We start from the raw sequence: 13,816 nt of genomic DNA, 5'->3' as shown, positions 1-13,816 counted from the left end.
GCTACTGCAGCTCTTTCTGTATTTTTATCTAGTGAGTGCTTTGCACAGGACAGTGCTGAGCTGACCAACCAGCTTACCTGATGATGTGGTTTATCACTATCGGGTCTGGCGGCAGCAGTAGGTTAGTGAGTCTTTGAGGAATTTCAGAAAACTTTAGCCGTGGACAGTCAAAGATCTGTAACACAATAAACAACAAATTTTGTTTGTCCAAAACCTACCTTGCAGTTAAATGATAAAGTAAAGAATCTGCAGCTCACAAGGAACTGAGGCAATTACAGAAGGTGGTTTTGAAAGCTGTAATTCAGGTTACTTGCACAGATTAAATTTTTGGCCACATCTGTCCCTGCACCTTCATCTGGGCTTCCAGAAGGTCATGACAATTTCAGGTGTCTCACTTTTGGTTTAGCTACTGGAGGGAACAGGACTCGTCACTGGGATATGAGGACCAACTGTATCAATGATGGGAGAAAAGCAAATACTCCCTCTCTTACTAAGGGTTTACAGCAGCATATTGTAAAGAAAATGACTAATTTTTTTTACTGGAGAACACACAAAAACAGTTTGCGTTTTCCCCCCCAATGAATGTTTCCTGCAGTATTTTGTGCTAAAGAAAAATACAAGAAAACATTTCTGGATTTTAAAACCATTTGCAAATTGTGGGTTTTTCAGGATTACAGAAAAATAAAGTCAATGTGATATTATTTATTTTTAACCAAAGCCTGAACAGTCTCTTGGGAGGGATCCACCTGTTTCCAAAAAAACAGTTTATGGTTACTATGGTCCTGAAGCTAAATAGAATCATAGACTCATAGAATATCCTGGGTGGGAAGGGACTGACAAGGGTCATTGAGTTCAGCTCCTGGCTCTGCACACGACAACCCTGGAAATCACACAATGAATTTCTGCTGAATTCAGGGGAAAAAAAAAAAAGAAAAAAAAGGAAAAAATTCTGGAAAGAGTTAAAAGCTGTAGAGTTTGGAAATTTTCTGACAGCAATGGCAGTGCATTAACATGAATATAGAAACAACACTCTTTACACCTTGAGTTTTCAGAAATATAATTATTTCAGCCTTTGTCTTCTACTGTGATTTTTAATGCTCTGAACAGGCAAACAGACTTTTCTCTAAAGATATCCCATTTAAACTGACCTTAAAAAAAAATATATAAAAACCTATATATTAACAGTTGCCTTAAAATGTGCCTTTATATGGAGGCAATTTGTAAAAATGTTCAGGCCTATGCAAATGCCTCTTAGGGAAACTATTTTCACCTGACAGTAGAGATACACTACTCATAGTATTGTATCTATAAACAGAAACAACCTTTGCAGCTCCAGAGACAAAGGATGCAGGCAGGGTTGAAAAAGGACTCTCAGGTTGTAGAATAGACATACAATAGACATCTGGGGGTCCTCACATAGGGTATCTTTTGAAATTCACAGTTTTCTCACGTGAGTGAATTTGGCAGCAGAAATACCTAGGAGCCAGCTCTAGGAACCATTTGCAAGGTTCTATTGCTTTTGAAACACCTTTGAACCTTTTTTCTTGTTTTTGCTTGTTACACAAGTGGGGGGAAAAAAAAGAAATGGATTTCAAATCTCCCTGCTAATGTAAACATTGTTTTTAAACAGAAAAAGATCTGTTTTCACCAACTTTAAAAGCTGTGTTGGACTTGCCTGCATCTAGGAATTCAGCTAGCTAGTTTCTGAAGAACAAGGACATGATGAAATTTACTGAGTCTGCAGCTCACTCCTTATTTGAGGTCTGAATTCTGACACTTGACAGAGATGACTGTGGAATTCCCACTCAAAATCTCTCCACACTAAGCTCCATGCCATCTGCTCTCATCATTGGCTCAGCACTCATGTCAAATTCCTAACATGGATGCTTGCCTGAGCAACAAGAGCTTTAAGAAGGGAAAAGGGATCAAGGGCACATGCTAGTGAGAGGAGGATGTGAGACTGCAAACTAAGGCTGAGTGGAATTTTCCTAAAGTTTCTCACATTCCTGCCTAACTGGAGTTAGTGGTCTAAGCTAAGTTAGGCTCTGAAAGCCTCTCTGGCTACAGTTATCCTGGTGGGTCAGGTAACTCGTTCAGTGATCATTTTTCAGTCTGTACTGTCTTGTGCCCTTAGACATAAGCACAACACAGCAGCGTGGCATTCAGAAAAACTGGCATAGCAAGTGAGAAGATTGGTATCTCAAAGGGAATGCAGAGCCACTGGCGCATTGTGCACTGCTCCCCTGAATGATACACATATTCCAGCCAGGACAACACTTTTCTTTCCAGGAGTTATGTGGCTAAAACTATAGAATCTACAGAAATATTATCAGACTGGAAGGCATTACTAACCCAATTCCTTTGCCCTCCATCTCTCAACCTGAGAGTATCAGAGTGAAAAACAACAAAAAAAATCATAATGAAATATTTCATTTATTGTAAAGGGATTCAGATTCCTAAGTAGTAGTGTCAGTTTTGAAAGCAAGATCACCTAATTAGGCCAATTCTGCCAGAGACCTAAGGAAAACAGAAACACACAAAACAATCCCATTTATAATTCAGATCAGTGCAAGCACTGAATTCTTATTAAACTATTCCAGATTAGTCAGCTCTTGCAGGGTGTGAGATTCAGTCTTCTAGAAAACCAATCAGCTACATCCAAACTCTTTCATTTAACCCATCTTCTGAGGATGAGAAGACAATTTTCAGGTGTCACAGCATTCCTGCAGAATTCTAAGACAAAGGAGACCTAAGAGCAAGTAAGTCTCTAATGAGATGCATGAGAAGATAGCTTCAACAACTTCTTACTCTAATAAAGTTCTTAAACTGAAAGTTAAAATAAATAAAATTGATGAGGCTCTCCTGCTTACTAAAAATAACATAGGTACATCTGTACAGGGCCACACAAAGGATCTGCTACAAATCTACCATACTATCCTGCCCTTGGTAGTGGCTAAAAGTGGATAGTAAAGGAAAACTGTAAGAACAGGAGAAACATATACTGGTTCTTCCCCAAAAAAACTCCCCCAACTTCCACAGCTTTGCATTTAAAACAGCCCAAGATTCTTCATCCATTGGTTTGTCACTTTTGGAACCTATATACACTTTATACCTATATACACTAATACACTTTAGCATTTGCAAGGTCCTATTGCAAGGAGTTTTGAAGTTTAAATGTGCTTGAGACCTTTTGTTTGTTTCCAATCTGCTACCTGCCAGTTTTAGTTGATGAACTGTAATTATTGACCAAAATATAAAAAACTACTCCTTTTTCACATTTTTCCTTCTGCTCATGATTTTTCAAATGTCTTTTACCTCCCCTTTCCCATTTCCTCTTTGAGCTAGCAGAAACAAAACTCAATCTAAATTTGCTATAGATAAATAAAGAATGGAAATCAAATAATCTAATCAAGAGAACAAACAGAATTGTCATTTTGCCAAAAATTCTTACATGGTTTTAATATGGAATTTTCACTATTTGTGAAGAAGTCTACATGCTGTAATCCTCAAAAAACCAAAACCCAGACAAACAAGAGAATGACTATATAATCCTGATCACTTTGGTTCTATATCCCTAAAAATACCCATGAATCTCACAATTATTTTGTTGCATTTTGTAGTCGCAAATGTGCAGAGGTATCTTGAAATTTACTTGAAGCATTGGCTACTTTGAACTGTTGTAGGGCAAATTAATAACAGAAAATAAAAATATAAAAAGAAAAATATATACAAGTTTCATCACAACATTTACTTTCATTGCTTGCTAAAACATTATTCATTCATTGTAATTGCCAGTCCTTTCCTTACATGGAATTATTTCACAAACCCTACTTTCAATGACTTTCAAAGTAAGTCATGTGCGCCTGAAAAACAAAGCCAGGTAAGACAGTGATAGCTCAGTTAACATTACCTTTCAAAAAAAAACCCATAATCATATTTACAGAAAGGGTGGAAATGCTTTTATGTGTCCTTCTTGGTTAATTCTAGAGGTCACTGTGCAAGACAAAAAGTCTTAACATGCTACTTTAAAAGATCATGGAGATATTTAAGGGCATTTCATTATCTGAAGAAGATTTACGAAAAAACAGCTATTCTAATTGTATCTTTCATGTCTTCTTCCTTCATAAATGGGGAAAGAGAAGGGAAGAAAACAGGTCTACATATGATGTGCCAATCAGAATCAGCAGACTATTTCTTAGCATAAAATGATACAACGGAGGAAAAAAACTCATCAAATCAATCCAGAAATCCTCCTTCCTGGAAAGGCCACAACTTCTGTGGAAGTGCTGAACCACCAGATGTAGGGGGTTTTGACAACACATGGCACATAGTGGCTGCTGAAAGCCATTCAGTACTGAGGATACCGCAAATCATCAAGGGAAAATAAAAATCAGTCATTTTCATTCACCCCAAATTTGTGGCTGGATATTAGAGTTTGCTTCTAAAGAGCTACTGTGTCCAAAGAAGAGTTACCTGCTGGAAGTACTTGTCGCAGTTAATGTATTCCTTATCGTGGGAGTCTTGCAGCTTGTTTGTTTTGATGTACTGCCAGAGAGCCTGGATGATGGCCGAGCGTGTCTGCGTGTGGATCCCCAGCAGACGGGCCAGCCGCGGGTCCAGCTTGAACTGGGGTGGCTGGAACAGAGAGCCAACAAGGTGGCAGTACAGAGCAAAGCAGACAGACATGCAAGGATGAAGGCTCAGTTTTCATTCTCGGGGGACTCTGCTCCTCAGGAGATGTATCCCATTCAGTGACAGAGATTGCAAAAATACAAGTTTGTATTTTTGTGTCCCACCATTGGTGCTCTGGAAGAAGGACATTGTACCTGTGCTGTGCACATAGACTACCTGTAGCACATGCTTCAAATAATAAAAACTTGCACAAAGACTCAGGAAGAATTTGACTTTTGGGAATGAGAGAAGAAAAAGAACAGCCCTTCCCCTCAACTACTGGAAGTTAACCACAGAGAGAGAGAAGGAAGGCAGGATGATGCTTCCACAGCTGCTAATAACTGCTGTCTCACGTCAACACACTGTTTTGCAACTCTGTTCAAGCACGAACATTCTGGTGCACACCAAAAAATTTACCCAACCACAACCAGTCAATGGATTTTATTTCTTTTCCTGATCTCAGTGATACAATTCAACTTCCCTGTTCTCCGTCTCTTGTAACATAAACCTTGGATAATTTGGAATTGGATGCTTCTTCAAATGTGTGCTCATACTCAGGTTTACTATTCACCACATTATTAAGCAAGGATTACTCTGATGGGTGGCAGTTCACCCAAAGCTAGCTTTATAACAAATCAGGACCTAAGAACAAAAGAACATCTATTTTAAAGCATAAATTTATAATAATGCTGAGCATAACAAACATCCTCATATTGTCTTAATAGCAAAAATTCTCACTGCCTATATCAGTATTTCAGTTAGCCCATATGCTCCCTAAAACTAATAAAGTTTTCTCTCTGTTAACATAAAATGGAATGTCTATATCCTGAATAGATGCTATTTGCCTGGAGGCAAAAGAAGGTGGCAGAGAACAAGTTCTTAAAGTTACACGATCAAAATGCATCTGAGCCTGAACTGTCATTGAAAAGGGGATCCCATCTAATGGCAGCAGTGGAGTTTAACAATTAACAGTTTCCTTAAGACAGCAACATTTCTTCAGGGACAGTTTCAGTCAGATAAGCGAGCTCCACAACTGCAGTATCCATAGTTTGTGCCAAGGTAAGGCTGCCACAGCTACACAGCTAGTTCAGGTATCACTAGCAAAAGCTTCTCTGAATAGCTTTTTAAAGAACCACACGCATAACTTGTGTACAACCTATCTGACTATTCTCTAAGAATCTAGAGGAGGAAATGCATATTTTTTCTGCAGATGGGCAATAAAAATACTAATTACCATAATGCCAAGACCAATATTTTGCTAGACTATATTAGAAACTCACTTGATTTGTCCCCTTTAAATTTTAAATAATCTATCCATTTAGTATCATTCTGACTTCAATGAACCATGTGACATTGCAAGGACAAGTATATTGGGTTTTGAGGTGTGTGACAAGATGGGTTTGCTCAGTTGCACTAGGTCCCAGTGGCTGTATGTTTCAGGCTAAAAGCAGTGCACTGACCTGGTAGTCCAACATGAGAAGTAATGTGCATCGCACGCTGACATCCCCAGGTCTCTTCACCTGGAAGCCATCTGTTTCCTGGGTTGTGGGAGTTCTGTGCCACTAACAAAGGGAAAAACAAAATTGTTGGTCTTTTTTTCACTGATGTCCACAGAGGTGCATCTTGAGCAGTCTCAGACAAGTGCAAGCTTTCTGAAGATCTTGCAATCTAAAAAAGAAACCTGACAACAACAAAACCAAACCACAACACCCCCCCCCCCCCCCCCCGCGCCACATCCACCCCCTCAGTCATTTCAATTCAGCTTCACTGCAGAATCTGCTCTGCTGTTAACACACTTTACATGTTAGGAAATGTGCACAATATTTTAATCTTTTCATACACTCTGTTCTAAGGTGTGCACTGCAGCACTAAATCATTTATGTTTTTAGAGAAGATTCCTTTATCAAACATTCTTAAGGATAATGGAATTTTGAAAACTTTGAAAGTACTTTAAATGAGATAATGAATGACAAGTCCCTTAAACAAGGGAGGCAACAGCTGCCAGGTGTTTATGTGTGCCAGCAACTGGTTTGTACACAAAGGGTGCACAGCCTTCTCACCTCCACAAGATGATTGTCAGGTCCATAAAGATCTTTGTCCAGTTCAATAACCAAACTCTTAAAAAAAGATGAAAACTTCCGTTTCTGTTTGCTGAGCTGTACAAGCAGAAGAACCAGACATGTATAAGGCTGCATTTGTTAGCTTGTGTTGTAGACTTCTCAGTCTGTCTTGAACATTAAATCCCATGTAAACCACAAGTGTGATCAATCTAATTGAGTTCTCCCTCTGACAAAAACAGGCTAAGATGCAAAAATCTCTACAGTAGTGGAACAGTGCATATTTTTGGGAAGATTTACTTGACTCTTAATGTTATTGAAAAGGACTGGTCTGTAAGGTGAACATGGCATCTATGAGAAAGATCCAGAGAATGGCCATGAAAACTATCCCAGGACTGGAGCACCTCTCCTGTGAGGACAGGAGAGGTGGGGTTGTTCAGCCCAGAGAAACACAGGTTGCAGGGAGTATTTAAAGGGGTCTTGTAAGAAAGATCAAGGGAGACGTTTTACCAAGGTCTGTAGTGACAGGGTAAATTACAATGGTTTTAATGAAAGATTTAGGTTTGGACTGGTCTTAAGAAGGACATTTTTTCCTCAGAGGGTGGTGAGGCACAGTTTGTCCACAGAATCTGTGGCTGCCCTATCCCTGGAAATGTTCCAGGCCAGATTGGATGGGGCTTTGAGCAACACGGGCTAGTGGAAGGTGTCCCTGTCCAGGGCAGTGGGATGGAATGAGATGGTCTTGGAGATCCCTTCCAACCCAAACCATTCTATGATCCTAAATCCTCTGGATACCTTTCTTTTTAACAGCCTGGTTTTTTTGGGTTTTTTTTTTTTGTTTGTTTGTTTTGTTTTTTTTGATGGATGCTAATTTCTTGGTCTGATTTATCAGATTACAGTAAATTTTTCAGACTGGTCATACACTAAGCAAAACTATTTCCTATGAAGTATTTTATTTTCATTTAATTACCAGTATTTGTTTTTTACTGCGCAGCTCATACTGTCTATATTAAAAACTAGAAGGTCTATCATTAGCTGACTCCACAGAACACAGACCACAGGATTCCAATTTATTTATTTATATTTAATGCAGATAATACTTTATTAAAAAAATGCTGGCAATTGAAAAGCTGTGTTGTTCCAATAAAGAATCTCTTTCTTTATTGAAATTTATGCTCTAATTTCTAAACTGAACTTGTCTAACTTCAATTCCCAGATGCTGCACTTTATCACTACTTCCTCCTCCAGCAAGATTCTGATTTATGTACAGTTACCTCCAGACAGACTGAAAGCCTTACCCTCTCCATGCATGCATGTTCTCCATCTGTTTAGCCTATAAGTAATAGCTTGTGAAATCTATTCAAATAGACGATGCCTTTATTAGCAAAGTTCAGCCTTCCCCAAGGACAGCTAAATCCACCACTGAGGCTTCTGAGGACTTCATCATGGTAAAATGTTTCTTCCATCCTTGCTCTAACCATTCACACACCGTGTTGTACCCCCTAAGAATATGAAGTACTGCCTTCTCCCTGTTATCCTGCTCTTCACAAGATACAATGCCCACTGTAGGCCAGAATTACCACATCTGCTATAACCTGAACCTTGACATCTCTTTAAAGCGATTAATCTCAGCCCTCTTCTCTTCACTTCCTCCTGCCTCTCCTGTCCTTATGTTTCTCATTTTCCGCCTCATTTTCTGCTGCACTCTCCAACATTCCCATTAGGGCCTTATCCCTCACTTGGGTTGGGCACAGTGCCTTCCCAGCAGCAACGAGTCAACACTGCCATTCAGATATGTCTCGTCTCAGCTGATGTCCCCAGTAAAACCTACTACCCCAAAGGACAATCTTTAGATCCTGCCAGCCCCAGTGAAGCAGAGATAAGTCATACATCATCCAGGAGCTTCCCCTCCACGCGCAGCTCCCACGAAGCAATGCTGCCATCAGAGTCATCAGCGTCTGATTTTGCAGGATTAAATGTGTTGGAGATGTAAAGTCTCAGCTTCCGCTTTTGCTGTTATGCACAAAGAGAAGGGAAAAGTACATATCCAGTTTAAGTTCAGGATCTGAGGAAGCTGCATGAAAGGTGATAATTGCACACGTAACAGGGATTCTCCATGTTTTGTACAGCTGCACCAGATGTATTACAATTTAAGATTCTGTTACATGCACAAAAATATACTGAAGAGCTGAATCTGAAAATTCCTTTCAAAAACTCTTGGCTATACAAACATGCTGAAATTCACTGTAAATGGAGGAAGATGGGAGGTCGCCATGCCTAAGAAGTGATGCATCCTATACTTCTGGATTAGATAGCTGAGAAATCATTGTGAGTAAAGCATGATATTATGTCCTTTCTGGCTTCAACCTAGCTAGACTGCTAAAATTCAGCTGCAACCCTATTCCAACACAAATGTCCTTCATAGTTGAATCAGTTCAGACTTGAAAATGGCAGTCACAAATACAGCTCATGCTGCAAATTACCTGCCAGGCACATCTCTGCCCATCTGCATACTACCATCATGCAGCATCTAGTAACAATCCTGCAGACACACCTGAACACACCAACACACACACACCGACTGCCTTATCCTCCTCTTCTCCCCACCTGCCTTCACTCTGAGCAAACATGCTGCAGCTCCAGCTTGCTGGGAGACCTGAGTGAAAGAAGGACCCTGCTTCATCCCTAACCCGGGTGCTCAAGTCTCTCAGAGATAAAATAATGCTAATACATTGTCATTTTTATAGACCATCTGAAGTTTTCCAGAAACTGTAGTGGCTTATGGCTGTATCATTTCTCAGTGCCCTTCCTCCCATGCATCATGTGGAAAACCCAGCTATTAAGTCTGATGCATGGATTCCAGGAAAGATTGTTACAAATCATTACTTTGGGACTCTAATCTCCAATACCTATGTAGAATACAATGTCAAAAAGGCTACAGTTGTCAAATTAATGCCAACAAAACAACGTTAAGAAAGGAGCGATCTTGTAAAGTTTATACACACATTGGAGAGAACAAGTAACATACAGCAGATTATACAGCATAAGCTGGCATAGAGGTATGGGAAAGGCAGAGATGTATGGCTGAAGAGGAACAGGAAAATTACTGCATTTTGCCAAATCTGGAGTAACAGAGAGGTTTGATAGAAATGGAGTGTCAACAGTATGCTCTGACAGGGAACAGGATTTTCCAAAGTGCCATCAGTGCAGAGAATGATAGGTTTACACAGGTAAGAACAGGCAGATTAACAGAAAAACCATTCTTGTGAATCCATGTCTTCACCATCCTTTCCCACAAGATTTCTCTTGCCAAAGTGCTCTTTCATAATATAATTATATTATTGACCCCAAAACTCTATTTAATGTGGTGGATTTGTGAAGGACTTCACATTTCTAAACTCAAAACTCTTCCAATCACCCTGGACATTTTATGCAACATTCCTGAATTTTATCCCCACCTGAATTACTTGCAGAACTGTACTTACATACACAAGCAGGCTTTTACTTAACAGGCATCTAGTGTCACCAGCACCACTGGCTCCTTATAAGAGCTACCTGGGAATGGTAGCTCTTCTGCTCCCAGACATTTTGGGAGGCCGTCTCCCCTTCCAGGTCCAGGAACTAGACCATGGCTCTTGAACTTGCCTTACATACCCTTATTACCAACAGTGGTAATGCATACTTTGTGCAGTGGAATTTAAAGAAAATAAATGTAGAAATCCCTAGCAAAATTTCATAACTGTGGCTCTACAGCCAGGAACAGTTACTTTGGACCTTTAAGCTCCTTCTCTCCTACTGTGACTGTTCTCCTGGCAGCTGATTCACACTACCATCGAGCCTGCAAAGCAAGACCCTTCACAGAGACCCAAGAGTACAGAATGAATCCCACATGAAGGGATCCAACAACAACTCCAGCTATACTGCTGTCATAAGGATGTCCAGTCTTGGAAGACACCAGTTCAGAGATGGGATATAGTCAAAACTGAGCTCAAGAAATAAAGATACCAACATGGTGCTTGGTGGGGTTTTAGAGTAGAGACCATAAAGTCTCTTCAGCTGCTGATACACACTAAAAACCACTACATTTGGTTCACTCTCAGTAGCCAACAATGTCAAGTTCATATCCAGAAGGCTCTCAGAATGACATATTCTTCTGTTTCCAGTTGAGCAACTCCATCTCATCCAGGCAGGAAATGATAAAATTTATGAGCAACTTGAATGTTTTGCAGCTTAAATAAAGCAGTGGCAAGAAGCCACTGCCCTTCAATAAATTCTGCAAACTTCTTCGCCTGGTGCTTTATCACACAGACCTAAAATCTGTTCTCCTCTCTGTATGGTGGATTCTCAGAGAACAGAAGAGCAAGCAACCAAAGGATTCTCAGTAGCTGGGAGCAAAAACTAAAGAGAAGACTTACAGCTCTAGGGCAAAAAGAAAGCATAACGTTTCATCTCTTCAGACACCAGAACTTTACTACCCAAAAAGGCAAAGCTAAGCACAGGGAACTTCACAGAGACTTGATCAACATTGTGAGTCAAATAATCTCTTATCCAAAAATCAGTAAATGCTTGATCTCCTTGCTCTCTTAGAGCAAGACACTGATCTTTGACTCAGCTTCAGCAAAAGGAACTTTAAATAGCAGTCATATTAAAATGCAAAGTCTTCACCTAAACCCACTGTATTTCACTTACAATTTTTCCTTGAGAAAATGAAAAGGAAAAAAGCAATCATATGTAACAGATGGTCATGTCAGCAATGAACTCCTGCAAAGGTCTCAGCACAACTGCTGGTCAAGCTCACGTGAAATCAAACAGATCTGAATGGGAGGCTGACAGGAATGGTGGAGCAGCACACCTAGAGCTTGTTCCTTCTTCAAGTTCTCTGATGTCATCTTCACACAAATCAATACAACTTTACGTTCAAGTAAATGGGTGAAATGCTGGAAATCTGTCAAATCCTTCAGAAAACCTTCCCTGGTTTACAGTGTTACTTTTTTTTTTTTCAGTTTCCATTAGTATTGAATCCCTAACAAGTTGAATCAGAAAGTTAAACATCTGATGATCCCACGATCTGTGTGCTATATCCCCCAGACAAATCTCCATCAACTGCTGAAGTTAGTCTCCTTCAATGAACTCTCAGGTGGACCCAAAACCTCCCGGACACTTCCAGGGAAGTTGTGCTTGGGGTTTTAAATAAACGAACAAAGTTATTAGTAGATAGTCTACTGCTGACTGACTCAAGAAAATCTGACTGCCAATCTGGTAAGTAGTACTGTGTTAAGAGCTCTCTAAGATATCTTAAGGGTGAATTTCCATGAACGTCAACGTAGCATAAAAACCTCAAACAGAAATCACAGAAAAGATTGAAATCTGTGTTTCTCCTTTTGCATATACAGTAACCATTTCCTGGTCTCACAGAAAAAAAAGAATTCTTAGAAAGCAAAATGAACAGTGATAGCATGGAAACTAAAAATCAGGAGACAGAAAAAACAATGGCCACTGTTTGATCATTATTAAATACCCAAATTAAATGAAGAATGTCCATATCAGAGCTGGAACACAGAGGCATCTTGCTCAGAGCAGCAGCAAGATATGTCAAAATTTGTAGAGGAAACAAAATTAGTTAGGTAACTCCTGAAAAAAAATGGACATGAACTTAAAAATGGTCAATCCAAAGCAGAAAAAACAGTAACTTAGTAGACTACACAAGTATAATGAATAATTAAAAGGAATGAGACAATACTTACTAAGTTCAAAATTGCACCAACATATGAAAAATACTTGCAGATAGTTCTATAAAAGCATAAACAACAACATCAAAACTCAAAAAAAGGTGAAGCAAATACTACTGAGGAATAAAATGGAAATTTGTATGCACAACAGTCTACGAAATCAACTGTAGCAGCTTATTTCATAGTTGCATATTGTACTTCCTCAGGAGAGAACGAGGAGTTGTATAGTGACAGGTAATAAGAAGAAGCCAGTTGCACTGAAAAGTTATTTTTCTACAGTGATTGGAAGGAATTAATTTTTTACCTGAGAAAAGAGAACATTAAAGAACCTGAATGACATATTTAAAACACTGACTGATTAAAAGAGAGAAGGTGTTTTCATTTTCCTTATCTCATAATGCAAAAAGCAGAACACATAGAATTATGTCACAAGACAAGTGTTTCAGAAAAAAAAAACAAATTGCTTTCTGGCAACAATCCAATATCAATTCCTCAGTCATCTTAAAATCTGAAAGTGGGGGAAAAAAATCTCAATTCACAAAACTAGGGAGAGAGACACTATGATGGTGTTCTGATGCTACTACTTGTTTTTCACCTAAAAATGGAGAACCTGGAAGCAGATCATTTAGTTTGGAAATTGCAGCTACACACATATCTGGTAAACTGAATGTCTCACATCAGTTCACTGCAAAAGAATGACAGTCCCTGGATGACAGTCTCTGGTTTGGGTGAGATGAAAGTATTGTTTGTGGTGCCAGGACTTGGAGTAGGAGCCGTGCTTGTGACATGGTCACATCCCACTTTCAGTCAGAAGACCCTGGTTCAGGCTTTGGGATGAAAATCCTCTCAGTCTTATAATCATGTTTATGGTGACAACTTCTATCTCAGGGTTACACAATGGAGAGAAATAAGCATTTTTACACTGTTATTTATCTATATTATTTTAAACATCCACTTCTGTATGAGAAGAATTGTGCCCTGAACAGCACTGCCTGCACCAACTTAATCTCTCAACCATGAAGGGAGCCAAGAGTAACTAGCTCACATATAAATGAATGAAATGGCTATGTCTATACTTAGCCAAATAAATCCACTCCCAAAGTCTACCATGGTCTTAGAGCTGCATAGATTTTCAGTAATTCATTATTTAAGGACAGTTAGTGGTCTGTTGGGTGTATGGTTTCCATTTCCTTCAGGCCATGGAGTTTGCTGTATCTGTCAAACAGCCCTGTCTGCCTGACTGCCTCCTAAAAGCTCTTTCTGGAATTCTGACCATGTGGGTCTTCCATGAAGTCAGTACAAGGACACTTGCTAATGCTACTCTGCAGACAAGGAATTCTGAGACTCTCATGACAGATG

General features: G+C 39.5%; 1 protein-coding gene across 5 annotated transcripts in view; it reads right to left on the bottom strand.

Moving 5' to 3' along the window:
* The window catches only part of SMARCD3 (SWI/SNF related BAF chromatin remodeling complex subunit D3), a 73,325-nt gene that overhangs the window by 9,612 nt on the left and 49,897 nt on the right, over positions 1-13,816 (bottom strand). For all 5 annotated transcript variants that reach the window (XM_021539004.2, XM_021539007.2, XM_021539006.2 and 2 more), the window contains 5 exons: positions 8,619-8,741; positions 6,732-6,827; positions 6,132-6,233; positions 4,474-4,635; positions 78-175 (listed from right to left, as the gene is read on the bottom strand). In XM_021539004.2, the coding sequence (XP_021394679.1) occupies positions 78-175; positions 4,474-4,635; positions 6,132-6,233; positions 6,732-6,827; positions 8,619-8,741 (581 nt within the window). The remainder of the gene's footprint in view (positions 1-77; positions 176-4,473; positions 4,636-6,131; positions 6,234-6,731; positions 6,828-8,618; positions 8,742-13,816) is intronic.

The sequence above is a fragment of the Lonchura striata genome, chromosome 1, assembly GCF_046129695.1.
Source record: "Lonchura striata isolate bLonStr1 chromosome 1, bLonStr1.mat, whole genome shotgun sequence".
NCBI lineage: Eukaryota > Metazoa > Chordata > Aves > Passeriformes > Estrildidae > Lonchura > Lonchura striata.
Note: the sequence above shows the minus strand (reverse complement) of the source record. Positions and strands in the feature narration are given on the sequence as shown.